At 52.0% G+C, this 16046-nt stretch overlaps 1 protein-coding gene across 1 annotated transcript in view; it reads left to right on the top strand.

Annotated features, from left to right (window-relative positions):
* Positions 1 to 16046, top strand: part of ZC3H3 (zinc finger CCCH-type containing 3) — a gene marked incomplete at its 5' end in the record, with an annotated part of 117862 nt that overhangs the window by 32411 nt on the left and 69405 nt on the right. Inside the window, one exon of the mRNA XM_027668236.1 lies at positions 9315 to 9465. Within this exon, the coding sequence (XP_027524037.1) occupies positions 9315 to 9465 (151 nt within the window). The remainder of the gene's footprint in view (positions 1 to 9314; positions 9466 to 16046) is intronic.

Here is a 16046-nt window from a genome sequence, read left to right as displayed (position 1 = left end):
CCAAATCCCTGGAGTTCCAAAAAGGCTTTGGGAATGACCGTGATACCGTTAGGAATTCGGTGTGGAAGCCCGGGAAGGGCTTTTCCTCCACGGGAATGGAGGTGGGATGGAACTGGAATTCCTGGGGGCTGGTGACAGGGGACGTGTCCTCCTGTCCCCACCGAGACCTTGTTGGCTCCGTCCATCCCCGCCTCTGTCTGTAGTTTGGGATTGGAGGGCACAGGGATTGGAGCCCTGGAGCAAATCCTGTGGTGAGGGATCATTTCTGTGTTGGGAAGTGTTTGCTTTCAGGAAACCCTTGGGCAGAGATTTTCCCTTCTTTTGGGAGCTACTTTGGCTTCCGAGTTCGTGTTTCTTCCATCCCTCCTCACCCCAGAGCCTGGATGGGGAGCTGGGATTTGCTGGTGCTTCCTAATAATCCTTATTATCCCTCTACTTTTCTCCCTCACGTTTGAAAAGCACAATCCAAATATCCCAAATATCCCAGGATATTTGCCGGTGTTTCTGTCACAGTTTGGATTTTGGTGTTGGAATTGCTGATTCAAAGACGCTGCTCTTCCCGATATTCTCTGGGACAGTGGAAGGTGTCACTGCCTGCGGCAGGGGGCTGGAATTCCATGATCTTTAAGGCCCCTTCCAACTCAAACTATTCCATGATTTCCTGCTAAAAGGGGTATTTCCTTACAGTTGAACTCTGGGAGCCACCGATCCAGCGTTGCTCCTGGTGGGATCCGTGAATGTAATGGAATTATCTGAGCAGATTAACTATTCATTCCCTAAATATTCCCAGGGCAGATTTGGTATTAATTCCCTAAATATTCCCATCCTAAAGCACCTGCTGGGCCAAACAACTATTCCAGCGGGTTCAGAACCCTCTAAAACCTGTCAGCTCCAAATCCCGCCCTTCTCAGGAATGTGACATCCGGAGCAGCCGCCGCGCTCCGGCTCCCAGGGAAAGCACTGCTGATCCATAGGATTTATTCCCTATTAAGCATCGTTTACATTCCGGCAGAAAGAGCTCCCAAACTGAACAAGTGTGGGAATTAAATTCCCGAGGATGGTCCTTTCGGAAGCTCATTCCAGGCGTGACATCGTTCGCCTCCCACTGGGCCCTTCTGTGGGAACATCTGGAATGCTCTCCGGGATAATCGTTCTGGGATAATCTGCTTCCACGCTGAATTCCTAACAGTGTCGTGGTCATTCCCAAAGCTTTTTCGGAGCTCTAGGGATTTGGCCGAGTCAGGAGTCGGGACAAAAAGCGCCGGCTCGGGGGTGTCGTCCTCCGGGTGCTTCTGGGTGCTTGTGGTGGGTTTTTGTTCGGGTTTCCCATGGATTTATCCCTGTTCCAAATGCTTGGATCAACCTGGTCTAGCGGAAAGTGTCCTTGCCCACAGCAGGATGGTATTGAAGGTCCCTTTCAACCCAGAGCATTCCATGATTCCTGGTTTATCCCAACTCCTCTTTGTCTTCCTCAGTTTTTCCCTCCATTTGCTGTTCCGTTCCCATCCACAGGTTTTCCCATCCAGGGAAGCACTTGGTATTCAGGATGGGGATAATCCGCAGAGGGATTGGATTGTTTTCCATCTCTACATCCAGTGTTGAGAAGGGAAGAATCCAGGGAAACCCTGGAGCCCCTTCCAGGACCTAAAGGGATTCCAGGAGAACTGGAGAGGGATTTGGGACAAGGGATGGAAGGACAGGACACAGGGAATGGCTTCCCAGGGTTAGATGGGATACTGGGAAGGAATTCTTCCCTGGGAGGGTGGTGAGGGGCTGGAATGGAATTCCCAGAGAAACTGTGGCTGCCCCATCCCTGGAAGTGTCCAAGACCACGTTGGGCGGGGCTTGGAGAAACCTGGCTCTGGGTTGATCCCGAGGGCAATGACTGGGATCCCCAATCCCTGTAATCTGCTGTTGGGATCGAGGGGATCAGCGGGATCGAGGCTGATCCATCCTTGCCATCAGGGCTTCCCACAGTCCTCTTGCTGTTGAGGTTTTCCCTTGTGGAAAACTCCTCTCCTGCCCCCAAAAATGCCCTTGGACCTGCTTGAGATCCCTCTGGAGCCGGTTCCAGCGGAGATGGAGGGGAATTCCCAGTTAAACTGCTGGGTGTTTTCCAGTTCTCCTGCAGCTGGACACCTTCCACTGTCCCAGGTTGCTCCAAGCCCCATCCAACCTGGCCTTGGACACTTCCAGGGCTTGGGAACACGACTGGGGATGGATCACCAGCCACATTCCCTCTCCCCACTTGGAGCTCCGTCATCCACCCCATTCTTGTCCCATCGCTCCGTGTGCTGCTCCACTCCCGGCTGCACAACTTGTCCAGGAGGAATTCCTGCTAAAATCCTGAAAAGCTCCATCCACCACCTTCCCTTCATCCCTGAGGTGGGAGCCCTTGGTGCAGAAGGATCGGATCCGTTAGGACGTGGGCCTGGTGGGATTTTCCAGGAGGGACATACGAGGGACTCACTCCGTGACACTGGTCATCCCAACCACCACATGAGTTTCTCAGGTCAGGGATTCCTTTTCTCATGGAAAAGAGGGATATTTGGAGCCGTACCATCCCAGAGGATCCCCACCCCTGGGGATTGTCCTGCTGCTGCAGCCTGGGGTGGTTTGGGGTGAATTCCCGCTCCGTTCTGGGATCCAAGGATAAGATAATAGTGGCTTTGGGGTTTGCTGGATCTTCACTTCCAACCCTGGAGCAAATCCCGTGGTGAGGGATCATTTCCACCTTGGGAAGTGTTTGCTTTCAGGAAACCCTTGGGCAGAGATTTTCCCTTCTTTTTGGAGCTGCTTTGGCTTCTGAATTTGTGTTTCTTCCATCCCTGCTCATCCTAGAGCCTGGATGGGGAGCTGGGATTTGCTGGTGCTTCCTAATAATCCTTATTATCCCTTTTTTTTTCTCCCTCACGTTTGGAAAGCACAATCCAGTTTTATCAGAGGTTTTTGCCCTCTCCTTTGAGGTTTTTCCCTGATGGTTTCATAATGACCGAGTTCCAAAGGCCTCTTGGCTTGATCTTGCTGCATTCCCGAGGTTTTCCCGGGATCCGGGGATGATCCTGGCCACGTCTCAAACGTTCAACTTCTGCTTCCCAATTTGCATTTTGTTCCTGCTCTCTCATCTCGCTTCCAAGTGCCAGGAGATCAATGGACCTGTCACTCACTGCTCCCAGCCCGCTCCGATCGGGATTAACGGCAGCACTGGAAGAGCTCTGCATCGACACCCTATGGACACACGTGGGAAGGGGCACGTTGGCCAAGGATTAGGGATGGGAGACCTGGATGCTCCCTTCAGTTCTTTTCCCCATTCCTGTGCCCATCCAGGAAGCTTTTCCATCCCATATCTTTTTCCAAAGGCAGCAATAATCTCTTAAATTTGGAAATCGGCGCTCCTGAAGTTCCCTTTGCTTTTTAAATTCCTGGTTTTCCCAGTGGTGGCTGGACAGGATTTACCCCACCAATAATGTGGCTTTTCCCTAATCCACCCCGAACGGCATCATCTTCCTCTTTCCTCAGGGATTTAGAGTCACAGAATCCTGGAATTACTAAGCTTGGAACAGACTTCCAAGATCACCAGGTCCAGTTGTTCCTCAGCAATCCCAAGTGCTGCATCCACATGGTTTTTAGGGACACCTTCCACTATCCCAGGTTACTCCAAGCCCTGTCCAACCTGACCTTGGACACTTCCAGGGATGGGGCAGCCACAGCTTCTCTGGGAATACCATTCCAGCCCCTCACCACTCTCCCAGGGAAGAATTCCTTCCCAGTATCCCATCTCTCCCTGCCCTCTGGCAGTGGGAAGCCATTCCCTGTGTCCTATCTCTCCATCCCATGTCTCAAGTCCCTCCCCATTTTCTTTTAATCCCCTTTCAAATCCTGAAAAGCCACAAGGTCTTTCCAGACCCTTTTCCAGGCAGAACATCCCAGGAGCCAGTCCTGCTTTTGCCCTCCCTGCTTCCTCTTCCCGAGGGAGCCAATTCCTGGCACCTCCTGCAGCAAAATCCGAGCGGAAGGAAAGACCCTCCTGGTCCTGTTTCATCCAACCTTTCCTAAGCTGCTGGATCCCGGATCCACCCTGGGAAGAGGTTTTGGCAGCCGATTTCCCATCTCCAGGTCAGCGTTGGATGAGAGGAAACGGCCTCAAATTGTACCAGGGAAGGTTTTGATGGGATATCAGGGAAAATTTCCTCCCTGGAGGGACACTCAGGTGTTGGAAGCTATGGAATGCCCATCCCTGGAGGGATTGAGATCCAGGTGGATGTGGCACTCGGGGCTGTGGTTTAGTGGTGGCCTTGACCAGTTGGACTCACAGAATCCTGGAATGAACCGGGTTGGAAAAGACCCCTGAGATCGTCGAGTCCAACCCGTGCCCCAACCCCACCTTGGCACCCAGCCCATGGCACCGAGTGTCACGTCCAGGCTCTGCTTCAACACCCCCTGGGGCGGGGACTCCACCCCCTCCCTGGACAGCCCATTCCAAGGTCTGGTCCCTCTCCCTGTAAAGAACTTCTTCCCAATGTCCAACCAAAACCTCCCCTGGCACAGCTCAGGGCTGTGCCCTCTTGTCCTACTGGTGCTTTCTGGGAGCAGAGCCTGACACCCCCCCCCCCGCTCCCCCCCTCCTGTCAGGGAGTTGCAGAGAGTGAGGAGGTCTCCCCTGAGCCTCCTCCTCTCCAGGCTGAGCCCCCCCAGCTCCCTCAGCCTCTCCTCATGGGAATTGTGCTCCAGACCCTTCCCCAGCCTCGTTGCTCTTCTCTGCACCTGCTCCAGCCCCTCCATGTCCTTCCTGAGCTGAGGGCCCAGAGCTGGACACAGCACTTGAGGTGAGGCCTCACCAGCGCTGAGTCCAGAGGCAGAATCCATTCCCTGCTCCTGCTGCCACACTGTTCCTGATCCAGGCCAGGATCCATTGGCTTTTTTGGCCCCCTGGGCACCCCTGGGCTCATGTCCCGCTGCTGTCCATCCACACCTCCAGATCCCTCTCTCTCTCCAACCACTCTGTCCGTGCGCTGCAGGGAGTTGTTGTGGTCAAAGTGCAGGACCTGCCTCTTGGCCTTGTTGAACCTCATCCCGTTGGATTCATCCCATCTCTCCAGCCTCTCTGGGCCCCTCTGCAGCTCGATGACTTTCAAGCTCTTTTCCAACCTTAACAACTCCACGACTGGAGTTCACCCTGTGATTCTTTCCATGGGAACGGGGGTCTGGATCAGGAACAGTGTGGCAGCAGAAGCAGGGAAGTGATTCTTCCCCTGGACTCAGCACTGGTGAGACCTCACTCGGAGTGCTGTGTCCAGCTCTGGGCCCTCAGTTCAGGAAGGACAGGGAGGGGCTGGAGCAGGTGTAGAGAAGAGCAACGAGGCTGGGGAAGGGTCTGGAGCACAATTCTCATGAGGAGAGGCTGAGGGAGCTGGGGGGGCTGAGCCTGGAGAGGAGGTGGCTTGGGGGAGACCTTCTCACTCTCTGCAACTACCTGACAGGAGCGAGGAGCCGGGGGGATTTGAGCTCTGCTCCCAGGAACCAGCAGTAGGACAAGAGGGCTCGGTCTCAATTTGTGCCAGGGGAGGTTTAGATCAGTCATTGGGAAGAAGTTCTTTCCAGAGAGAGGGATCAGCCATTGGAATAGGCTGCCCAGGGAGGGGGTGGAGTTCCCATCCCTGGGGATGTTGAAGCAGAGCCTGGACGTGGCACTCGGTGCCATGGGCTGGGTGCCAAGGTGGGGTTGGGGCACGGGTTGGACTCGCCGATCTCGGGGGTCTTTTCCAACCCGGTTCATTCCGGGATTCTGGCATTCTGCGCTCGGGATTCGCTTCTCCGAAGAAACCCCGAGCTCAGCAAGGCTGGGCCCCGGCTGATAAACGAGGCTCATATCCCCCCCGAATATGATGCCAGCAGTTTTTTTGTACTTTGTCTTCCACTGCGGTAGTAAAGTTTTTAATTAGGAAAGCTAATGAGATCGATTAGTCATTAGGAGTGACCTCTGGATCGCGGCGGGGAGGGGGGGGACGCGTGCGCCGGGCTGATAACGGGGGACGCCGGGGTATTGTTTGTAATAAAAGCCTGGAGTGTTTGATTTGAGTGAAATGTGCCACCGGGAATTCATCACGCGGAGAGGGAAAAATTACAACCCCGGGAGCCTGTAATGAAGGGAATTAAACCAACATCCCGGCTAAATAACATGATTATCTACACAAAACCCCTCGGCAAGCAAGTCATAATAGAGAGCGCGGCTCTGCCGAGAGGCTCTTTGAGGAGGTGGTTAATGCCGGGAGCGCTTCCCAAAGAGCCGCTCCGGCTTGAATGCACCATCCAATTACCGTCGGGAATAGAGTTTTCCAGGTGCCAACCCGGTTTGGGAAAGAGGAGGAGGAAGAGGAGGAGGAGGAGGAGGGGGAGACAACCACGATTTGGGACCTGTGTTTCTTGCCTGATGAGCTTCTGGGTTGATTAGTGGCAGCTCGGGCAAAAAAAGGTGTTAATTATGGATCTGGTGAATTCCTGGCTTAGTAATTTTGGGAGGTGGGAGCGGGGGAGGGAAAGGGTGGATTTGTGCTGGTGTTGTTTGGGGAGGGGGTGGGATTGTGGCTCTTTTCCCGGTGGGAAGGAGCTGCTTTGAGGGTGTGGTTGGTGTTGGGGGTCGTGTTTGGGGACGTGGGGCTGTATCCGTGAGGGGCTGGATGTGTCCACACATCCCAGGGGACAAAAGTGTCACAGGGTGGAGTTGGATAGGATATCAGGAAGGAATTCTTCCCTGGGAGGGTGATGAGGGGCTGGGATGGAATTCCCAGAGGAACTGTGGCTACCCCATCCCTGGAAGTGTCCAAGGTCAGGCAATTGTTCAGGCGATGCCCTGAGGAATTTGGTGGGAGTGAAGAAATCCTGGGATGGGGAAACTGTGATGGAAAACCAGTTCGTGTCTCTGTCATCTTTCCTCTCTCGCTTCTTCTCTCACCTTCAAAGTCGGGATTCCTCCTCTCTCCAAGTCGTGGAATGGTTTGGGGCTGGAAGGGAACTTTGAAGGTCATGGAATTCCAACCCCCTGCCCATAGGCAGGGACGCCTCCTACCATCCCAGGTTGCTCCAAGCTGGCCTTGGACACTTCCAGGGATGGGGCAGTCAGAACTTCTCCAGGAAATCCATCCCAGCCCCTACCCACCCTCCCAGGGAAGAATTCCTTCCCAATATCCCATCTAACCCTGGAAAGCCATTCCCTGTGTGCTGTCCCTCCATCCCTTGTCCCCAGTCCCTCTCCAGCTCTCCCTGGAAGGGGCTCTCAGGTCTCCCTGGATCCTTCCCTTCTCCAGGCTCGACATTCCCAGTTCTCCCAGCCTGGCTCCAGAACAGAGGAACTCCAGCCCTCGGAGCATCTCCGTGGCCTCCTCTGGAATTTCTCCAGCATCTCCACATCCCTCTGCTGTTGGAGATCCCAGAACTGGAGGCAGCACAAAACCTCCTGTTTTATCAGAATTCCTTCTATTTTCATTTTTATTCCAAATCCCCAGAAGCTCTTGAAGTGACTTCCTTTATCTTCCTGCTTTTCCATCTGTTCAACATTAACCGGTGAAGGACTTAAAGAACCTTTCCTTGGAATGTGCTTCATAGCACTTCTGATTTTAGGGATGCTCCCTGTTTTCCCAGCAGTGGATTGGTTTTGGAAGCATCATTCCCTTCCTGTGGGAGAAGGCTTGGAATGAGATGATCTTTAAGATCCATTCCAACCCGAGCCATTCCATGATTCCATGACCAAAATTGCTGATGCCCAAAATAATTTGCATGGGAACATTGTTTCCATGTGTTAATTAAGCCAAAGTCCCACATAGGAGTTGGAGGGATGAGAAGGAGTCTTAAATTTACCCTTTGGATTTGGGATCTTGGCTTCATCCAGGGGTTTGGAGGTTCCACCTCCTGTGGCGTGGGCAGAAGCAATGCCAAGGCTGAACTGGGTGAGATATTTATCCCAAACACTTCCCAAATTTTATTGCAACTGTAGAAAAGGGAATGTTTGTGTGATATTGGGGCTTTCGGGGATGTGAATCCCTCCATGTGCTCCTTCCTCAGTGCTCATTTATCCCGCGGTATCGGATCGAGGAATGTCTTTATTAGGAAAAATTCCAGGGATTTTTCCGTCCTGGCAGAGCCTGGTTTTCTCCTTCCCCCACCATCAGGAGTCCGACTGAGTTTGGGAGCGGAAATCTGTGTCACCTGTTCCTTCCCAAACCCAACACAAACTTGTTGGGAACGCTCAAGAAGGAAAATATTCCCTGTGTGAAAGTGTAAATCCATGGATTGACGTCACTGCTGTTGCAGAGACAGTGGGAAGCTGCTCCCTGATTTCTAAGGAATAAGATTGACTCCAAAACATATTTCCCTATTTTTCCTGTTTGGACACCGCTCCAGCATCCTGAATTTAAGTGGGATGAGATATTCTCCCTCCTCTGGCCAAGAGAAATGTTGGGATGGGGACAATGTTTCCAGGGGGAATAACGATTCCCGCTTTTCCCCTCTGAACCTGCCATGAATTTTATGGAGAGGATCTCCAAGAAAAACAACCGACCCTTTAAATCAGGTCTAAACCGACAAGGCCGGGTCTGGGCATGGAGGGTCAGCTTTAATTATCTGGGAACTTCCAGCTGGAAGTTGTAAAAGTCGGGACCTTGGATACATTCCCTGAAAGCCAGGGAAAAAAAATGACCTCGCTGTCCAAGAGGGGGAAAAAACGGAGTTGGGAATTGGGAATTGCAGGGAATGTTCCATGCAAAATCCTGGCGTGTGGGTCATCCTGGGAAGTGGAGAATCCCAGATTGGTTAGGGTTGGAAGGGAAAGATCATTCCCTACTGGGGACAGGGACACCTCCCGCTGTCCCAGGTTGCTCCAAACCCTGTCCAACCTGGTTTTGGATGCTTCCAGGGATGAAAAATACCGGACTGAATGGATAAATCCTTTTCCAGGGGGGATATTGGGATCAAGGTGTTGGGGAATCCATGATTCCCCTGGTGGAGTTTTGCTGAGGGGCTGCTGGAACCGAACACCCCCAAGGCCACCAGGCCCTTCCCGTTACCATCCGCCAGGGTTGTCCCATCCCTGACACATCCCAGGGCTCTTCCATCCCTTTTCCAGGTTCTAAGGAGTTGGGTAGCACCTAAGTTGGACACGGAACCTCTGATGGTTGGAATATTCTGTTAGTCCGCGATTCCGTGACTTGAAAAACCTTTTAAAGGTCTTTTCCAGCCTTAACAATTCCATCGGTGAGATCTCTCCTGTCCCATCCGCACCCGAATTCCAAGCCCTTTTTTTTCCATGTTCTTCCTCCTAGGATCCAACTTCTCCTTGGCCAGGAGCCCCCCTTCCAACAAGGTGATCAAGACCCGCTACAGGATCGTGAAAAAAAACGTGACCACTCCAGCCTTGTCCTCCTTCTCCAGCCCCATTCCCACCTGGAAGACGAGGCGCCCCGGGACATCCAGGTAATTTTTCCATCCCTAAAATGCAGCTGTTGGGATGCGGGAGCCGGGCCAATTCCCACGCCGGCTCCATGTTATTCCGTTTGTTTAGTCCTTCTAAAACCGAGCTTATTGACTTCAAGTGGAAAATGGTTTTAGTCATCGGGTTAAGCTCCCGATTAATTCCCCCTTGGAATCACTTGTTTCCCTGGAGCAGTTAAATCAGCTGGAAGGAGGAAGAATAAATGTGTCGGCGCCTTGTCGGGTGGGAGGGAGATGCTCCAAACCTTCCCCGGGATGGAGGTGCCGGCGCAAAGTCGCCTCTTTTCCCGGTTTTCCCATCCGGAAATATGTCGGCACCCACCTGGAAAAGGGTGTCATCCAAGGATGGTGCCGTAGCCTTGAGTCAGAGTCTTCCTAAATCGACTGGAGATGTTTCCAGGGGGCATCTCGGAGGCCAAGGGAAAACCTGGAGGTTGTGTAGGAGCGGGAAGGTCCTGGGAATAATTGGTGCTGGAAAAAAAAGGGCTTTTGGAAGTGCTGGGTTTGATTAAACCTCAGATTTTGGATGCTTTTAGCTTGGATGTGACTCGTCATCCCCCTCAAAATGCCAGCAGGGTTAGATGGGATATCGGGATGGAATTCTTCCCTGGGAGGCTGGGATGGATTTCCCAGAGAAGCTGTGGCTGCCCCATCCCTGGAAGTGTCCAAGACCAGGTTGGAGTAACCTGGGATGGTGGGAGGTGTCCCTGCCCATGGCAGGAGGTTGGACCTGGATAATCTTGCAGGTCCCTTCCAACCCAAACCATTCCAAGATTTCATGAACTTCAGCCTTAATTACCAGAGAACAGTCTGTTGCTCTTCGTGTTCCGCTCCGGCTCTTCCCGTCGTCATCTGATGGAGGATCCGTGGTGAGAGACAGGAAGGGGAGAAGCTTCAGGAATGGGAATCAGGCAGGACCGGAGCAGGAGCCTCTGGAATGGGGGTGGTGGGTCTTGCCCAACCCAGCAGTGATTTTCCATCAGAATGACCTCATTCCCATTCCATCCCTATCCATCTCCGACTCCGTTAAACGACGGAGCCGAGATCTTCCAGCTGCTCCAGACAGATCCGGATGAAACGCCGGCAGCAAATTAAAACAATTGTGGTTTCACGGAGCCGTAAATCCCAAATTACCTTCGTTGGGGGCGATCCATCATCAGGCCTGTCTGGAGGGAGCACGTGGAAAACGCTTCTCCTGTGGTTTTTAGGGTTTTTTTCCTCTCCGTCCTTCGGAGCATCCTCACGGATCTGCCACAAGGAGCTCCTTTTTTCCCGATTTTCCTTACTCTTCCCAAAGCGTGGAGCAGCTCCGGTGATGGCGGGACATTGAGTTTTATCTTCTCTCCTGATTGGACAATTATTTTTAATGATTTTTAATTATTTTAATTATTTTTAATATTTCTGTAACATTCTGATTTTAATACTTATAATATTTTATAATAATTTGATATTTTTAACGTCCTATTCTTAAGCCAAAAGTGGGAATTCAACCGGTGGTGCCGCACTCTGCTCCCAAATTTCTTCCCAGCTGCCACTGAGGAGCAACTCCTTCCGTGAAATCCAGTTTTTGGGATGTCCAGAAGTGACATCCCAGGGTTTTACTCGCTCTGGGGCATCCAGGATGTCACCCTTGTTGCCAAGAAATCACTGGAATAGGGTGACGAGGGGCGTGGCTTTGGGAAACGAGTGCCAGGGAGAGCTGCAGGAGGCACCTGATCCCGATCCCTCGGGAATGAGTTCCATCCCCCCGGTCATCGCCGGCTTGCATTAAACTCTGCCCTGCCGCTGACTTGGCCTCGAGGCGAGGAGGTGGGAGTATATTTGAAATTAATTTTCCTCCACTTTTGGTAATATTTTGGTTTTAAATAGATTTATAAGCGACCCGGGGCCCATTCCTCCCAATTTATGAAGATAATTTCCCCTCTCTCGATAAGGTTAAATTTACACCCGCTATTTCCATATTAATTCGCGCTCCTAAGTGGATCTCATTTTCTTCCCTCCTTCCATCCAAGCCGGTGTGGCCCTTTCCTAATGCAATTTCCACCCCCCCCTCTTCACTAAATCACCGTGATCGGGAAGTCATGATCGAGTTAAATTAACTTAAATTAATTTACTTAATAAGAGCTCCGGATCGTCGTGAATGAGGGGAAGATTTATTGATCCTCCTTTTTCACTCCTCCCCTTCCCCTCCCTCCGCTTTGCCGGAGCGCAGCTCCCGAGGGCTGGGATTTGCTTCCCGTTGACTTTGAGGTTGGTCATCCCTTAAATAAAAAAAAAACTTGTGAAGGGATGTCCCCTCCCTTCACGTTCTCTTTCCGTCGGGAGGAGTTTTGGTGGATGCTTCCAAGCTCTTCCTGTGGATCCCATGGTGTCAGGAGATGTGGCCACCAGAAAGTTAGGATGTCCGGGAGTCACAGACCTTGTCCAGAGGCAGCTGAAGCCTCCTGGAATTGATGGTTTGAAGGATGGAGCACCTTTCCCTATCCCTGGGAGATTTGGGATTGTTGAGCCTGGAGAAGAGAAGGCTCCAGGGTGACTCAATTGTGGCCTTCCAGGACCTGAGGGGAGCGGAAAAGGGAGATGGAGAGGGAATTTTTTCACAGGCCTGGAGTGACAGGATGAGAGGGAATGGCTTCAAGCTGGCAGAGAGGAGGTTTAGATGAGGTGTGGTGGAATTTTTGGGTTGTCAGGAGATGTGGCCACCAGGAAATGGGGATGTCCTGGTGGAATCACAGAACTTGTCCAGAGGCAGCTTAAGCCTCCTGGAGTTGCTGGTTAGAAGGATGAAGCATCTTTCCCTATCCCTGGGAGATGTGGGATCGTTCAGCCTGGAGAAGGGAAGGCTTTGGGGTGACCCAGTTGTGACCTTCCAGGACCTGAGGGGAGAGGAAAAGGGAGATGGAGAGGGAATTTTTTCACAGGCTTGGAGTGAGAGGATGAGAGGGAATGGCTTCAAGCTGGCAGAGGGTAGGTTTAGATGGGATGTGGTGGGATTTCTGGATGTCCAGGAGTCACAGAGCTTGTCCAGAGGCAGCTGAAGCCCTCTGGAGTTTCTGGTTAGAAGGATGGAGCACCTTTCCCTATCCCTGGGAGATGTGGGATCATTCATCCTGGAAAAGAGAAGGCTCCGGGGTGACCCAATTGTGGCTGTTCAGGACCTGAGGGGAGTGGAAAAGGGAGATGGAGAGGGAATTTTTGCAAGGGTCTGGAGTGCAGGACAGGAGGGAATGGCTTCAAGCTGGCAGAGAGGAGGTTTAAATGAGGTGTGGTGGAATTTTTGGGTTGTCAGGAGATGTGACCACCAGCAAGTGGGGATGTCCAGATGTCACAGAGCTTGTCCAGAGGCAGCTGAAGCCTCCTGGAGTTGCTGGTTAGAAGGATGGAGCACCTTTCCTCCAAGGAAAGGCTGGGAGATGTGGGATTGTTCATCCTGGAAAAGAGAAGGCTCTGGGGTGACCCAGTTGTGGCTTTTCAGGACCTGAAAGGAGCAGAAAAGGAAGATGGAGGAATTTTTTCACGGACCTGGAGTGACAGGATGAGAGGGAATGGCTTCAAGCTGGTAGAGAGTAGGTTTAGATGGGATGTGGTGGGATTTCTGGGATGTCCAGGAGTTGGACTCGTGATCCTCGTGTGTCCCAAGTCAGACATATTGTAGGATTCTCTGAACTCCAGCAGGAGACTCCAACCCTGGACATCCAGAGGCGCTTTTAAGCCACATTTTTGGGAGTGCAGAGTCCTCATTCTCGTGTTCAGAGACCCCCGAGCTGCGACTCGAGCGCTGACCCAGTTTGAAGAGATTTTTTCCTAAAATCCTGCTGCGAGTGTGGAAAACAGAAGTCACCTTTCTGCAAAGAATCTGACACGTCTTCCCAAAAACTTCACGGCTCGTCCTGAGGGACAATCCAACCCCTCCAGCTCTATAAATAAGTAAAGAACAAGATAATCCAACATTTGTCAGAGAAATGCCGGCTCAGGAGAAAGGACTCGGGTGGTTTAGTTTTGTTTTCTTGTTGAGCTTTGTTTTTATCCTGTTTATTTGGGGGTTTTTTTGGTCTGTTCCGTGGCCTGGAGCGTTGAAGGGATTTGGGAGGAAAATATTTTCCGTTGTCATTGTCCCTGGAGGTGTCCAAGGAAGGACTGGATGTGGCACTCAGTGCTCTGGGCTGGGGGTGGATCAAAGGTTGGGCTCGGTGATCCAGGAGATCTTTTCTAATGGAAATGGTTCTGCCATTGCAAGGATTTTTTTTTCCCTGGTTTCAAGTATCCTAAATCCTTCAGGATTTTGGGTTGGAAGGTAAAGTAGGGGGATGTAGGGTTTGGTAAATGGGGAATGTTGGGTTTGAAAGGGGGTTCAGCAACAGTGGTGGGTCCAAGTGCCACTGCCTGAGGGAAACGAGATCTATGGCTGAGCATCCAAGAGGAGAAGGAAACCCCATCCCTACCAGCGACCAGGATTTTGGGATGATGTACCAGGTCACCTGGACACGCCAACCTCCTCATCTCACCCCTTCCTTCCTTCCTTTCGTGCTGGTTGGGTTTTGGTTTCCAGCTTCTTTTTGCTCTCTCCCTGGTTTTTGGACATCAGTCGCCAACCAGTTGACCCAACTCATCACCCGGTTCATGGAATCATGGAATGCTTTGGGTTGGAAGTGACCTTTGAAGAGCATCCAGTTCCAAGGTAGGGACACCTCCCACTATCCCAGGTTGCTCCAAGCCCCATCCATCCTGGCCTTGGACACTTCCAGGGATGAGACCATCCAGTGCCACCTCCCTGTCCCCATGGCCCCTTGGCTTCCCCCTCCATGGGAGAACATTTTCCATGTTATTCCGGAGCCGCGGGTGCCGGTTCTGGTGTGCTCTTGGTGTGTAAATTATCCCTTTCTCCCTAAATCCTTGAGGATTCACCAAGGGTTGAGTGAAGGCCTTGAGTTGCAGGATAGAGTCACGTGTCCCCCGTTGGGTCCGTGATAATTCCCATCTCCAATTCCCGCAGGACACAGAACTGTAGGGTTGACCTGCCACAGTAAAATTCCGTCGCTTCCGAGCTTTTTGGTTGCACTCCCAAGGCTCCTTGGGAAGTCCAGCCCATTGTGGGAATGGGAGGGATTCACCCAACCTCTCTTGTGGCGTTCATGGAAACCGTTGGGAAGAGCTTGAGATCCGTCGCTGGGCGTTGCTTGTCCTACAACCCAACTTGGGATTGGAGGTGGTGGGCACAGGTTTCCCAGAGAAGCTGTGGCTGCCCCATCCCTGGAATTGTCCATGGACAGGACTTGGAGCAGCCTGGGATAGTGGAAGGTGTCGCTGCCCACGGCAGGGGGTGGAACTGGATGACCTTGAAGGTCCCTTCCCACCCAACCATCCCATGATCCCAGAGGCAGCAGCGATTGGAGCTGGGAACTCAGAGCAGAATTTGGGATCATAACTCACGATGGATGGAGCAAATCCATTATTTCTCCAGCTCTCGGGCGTGGTCATCTCCAAAGTCGCAGAGAAAATGGGGAAAACTGTCGACGTTGGCTTCCCTGGCAGAGAATTACCGAGTGCTCCGACGAGAGCGGCTTTAATCGACATTCCCATATATTGGGAGAGACAGGGATGGAGGTTTTAAAGATCTCAGCAAACTCTCCCTTCTGTCCTCGATCCGTTTATTTCTTCCTCTTGAAGGATCCAAGAGTTGGGATCCCAAATTTCTGCAGACCAGTTCAGAGGTGATGCTACTCCAATGTGTGTGTGGGGGAACCTGCAAAATCCCAACTTAATTTTTGGGATGTTTCAGACACAGTTTTCTAAGTTGTTTATCTCGTCCTGATGATGCCCCAAAGTGGTTGGTGGCTAAAAAGGCCAATACGAGACAGGCACATCCGGTTGCAAAAGGCACAGCAGAAAGACTCCTTGGGTGGTAAATTCTGCAAGACACGATTCTTTCTGCGTTGTCTTTTCTCCTCAAGGGTGACCCTGTGTGCGTTCTCAAAAGCATCAGCAGCGTTATAGATGGTGTGTCTCCAGACCTCCCAATTGGAGACCAGAGTAGACCAGTTATGATGATCAATATGGGCAGCTCATTCCAATGGCTGATCACTCTCTCTGGAAAGAAATTCTTTCTAATATCCAACCTAAACCTCCCCTGGCACAAATTGAGACCGAGCCCTCTTGTCTTGCTGATCGTTGCCTGGGAAAAGAGACCAACCCCCACCTGGCTACACCCTCCTGTCAGGGAGTTGTAGAGAGTGAGGAGGTCTCCCCTGAACCTCCTCTTCTCCAGGCTGAACAACCCCAGCTCCCTCAACCTCTCCTCATAGGACTTGTGCTTGACTCCCTTCCCCAGTCTCGTTGCTCTCCTCTGGACCTGATCCAGGACCTCAATGTCCTTCCTGAACTGAGGGCCCCAGAACTGGACACAGCACTCGAGGTGTGGCCTCACCAACGCTGAGTCCGGGGGAATGGTGATATGGGGATGATGGAAGACTTCCTGAGGAGCAAGCTGATAGAGAACTTGTGTCTTCTTCAAGCTGACTTCCAGCCCAAAGAGCTCAGCAGCCTCTGCAGAGCAGGATGTTAAA

Source organism: Corapipo altera, unplaced genomic scaffold (genome assembly GCF_003945725.1).
Source record: "Corapipo altera isolate COAL_440 unplaced genomic scaffold, ASM394572v1 206, whole genome shotgun sequence".
Classification (NCBI taxonomy): Eukaryota; Metazoa; Chordata; class Aves; order Passeriformes; family Pipridae; genus Corapipo; species Corapipo altera.
The sequence above is the reverse complement of the archived record's forward strand: the minus strand, read 5'-3'. Positions and strand labels throughout refer to the sequence as shown.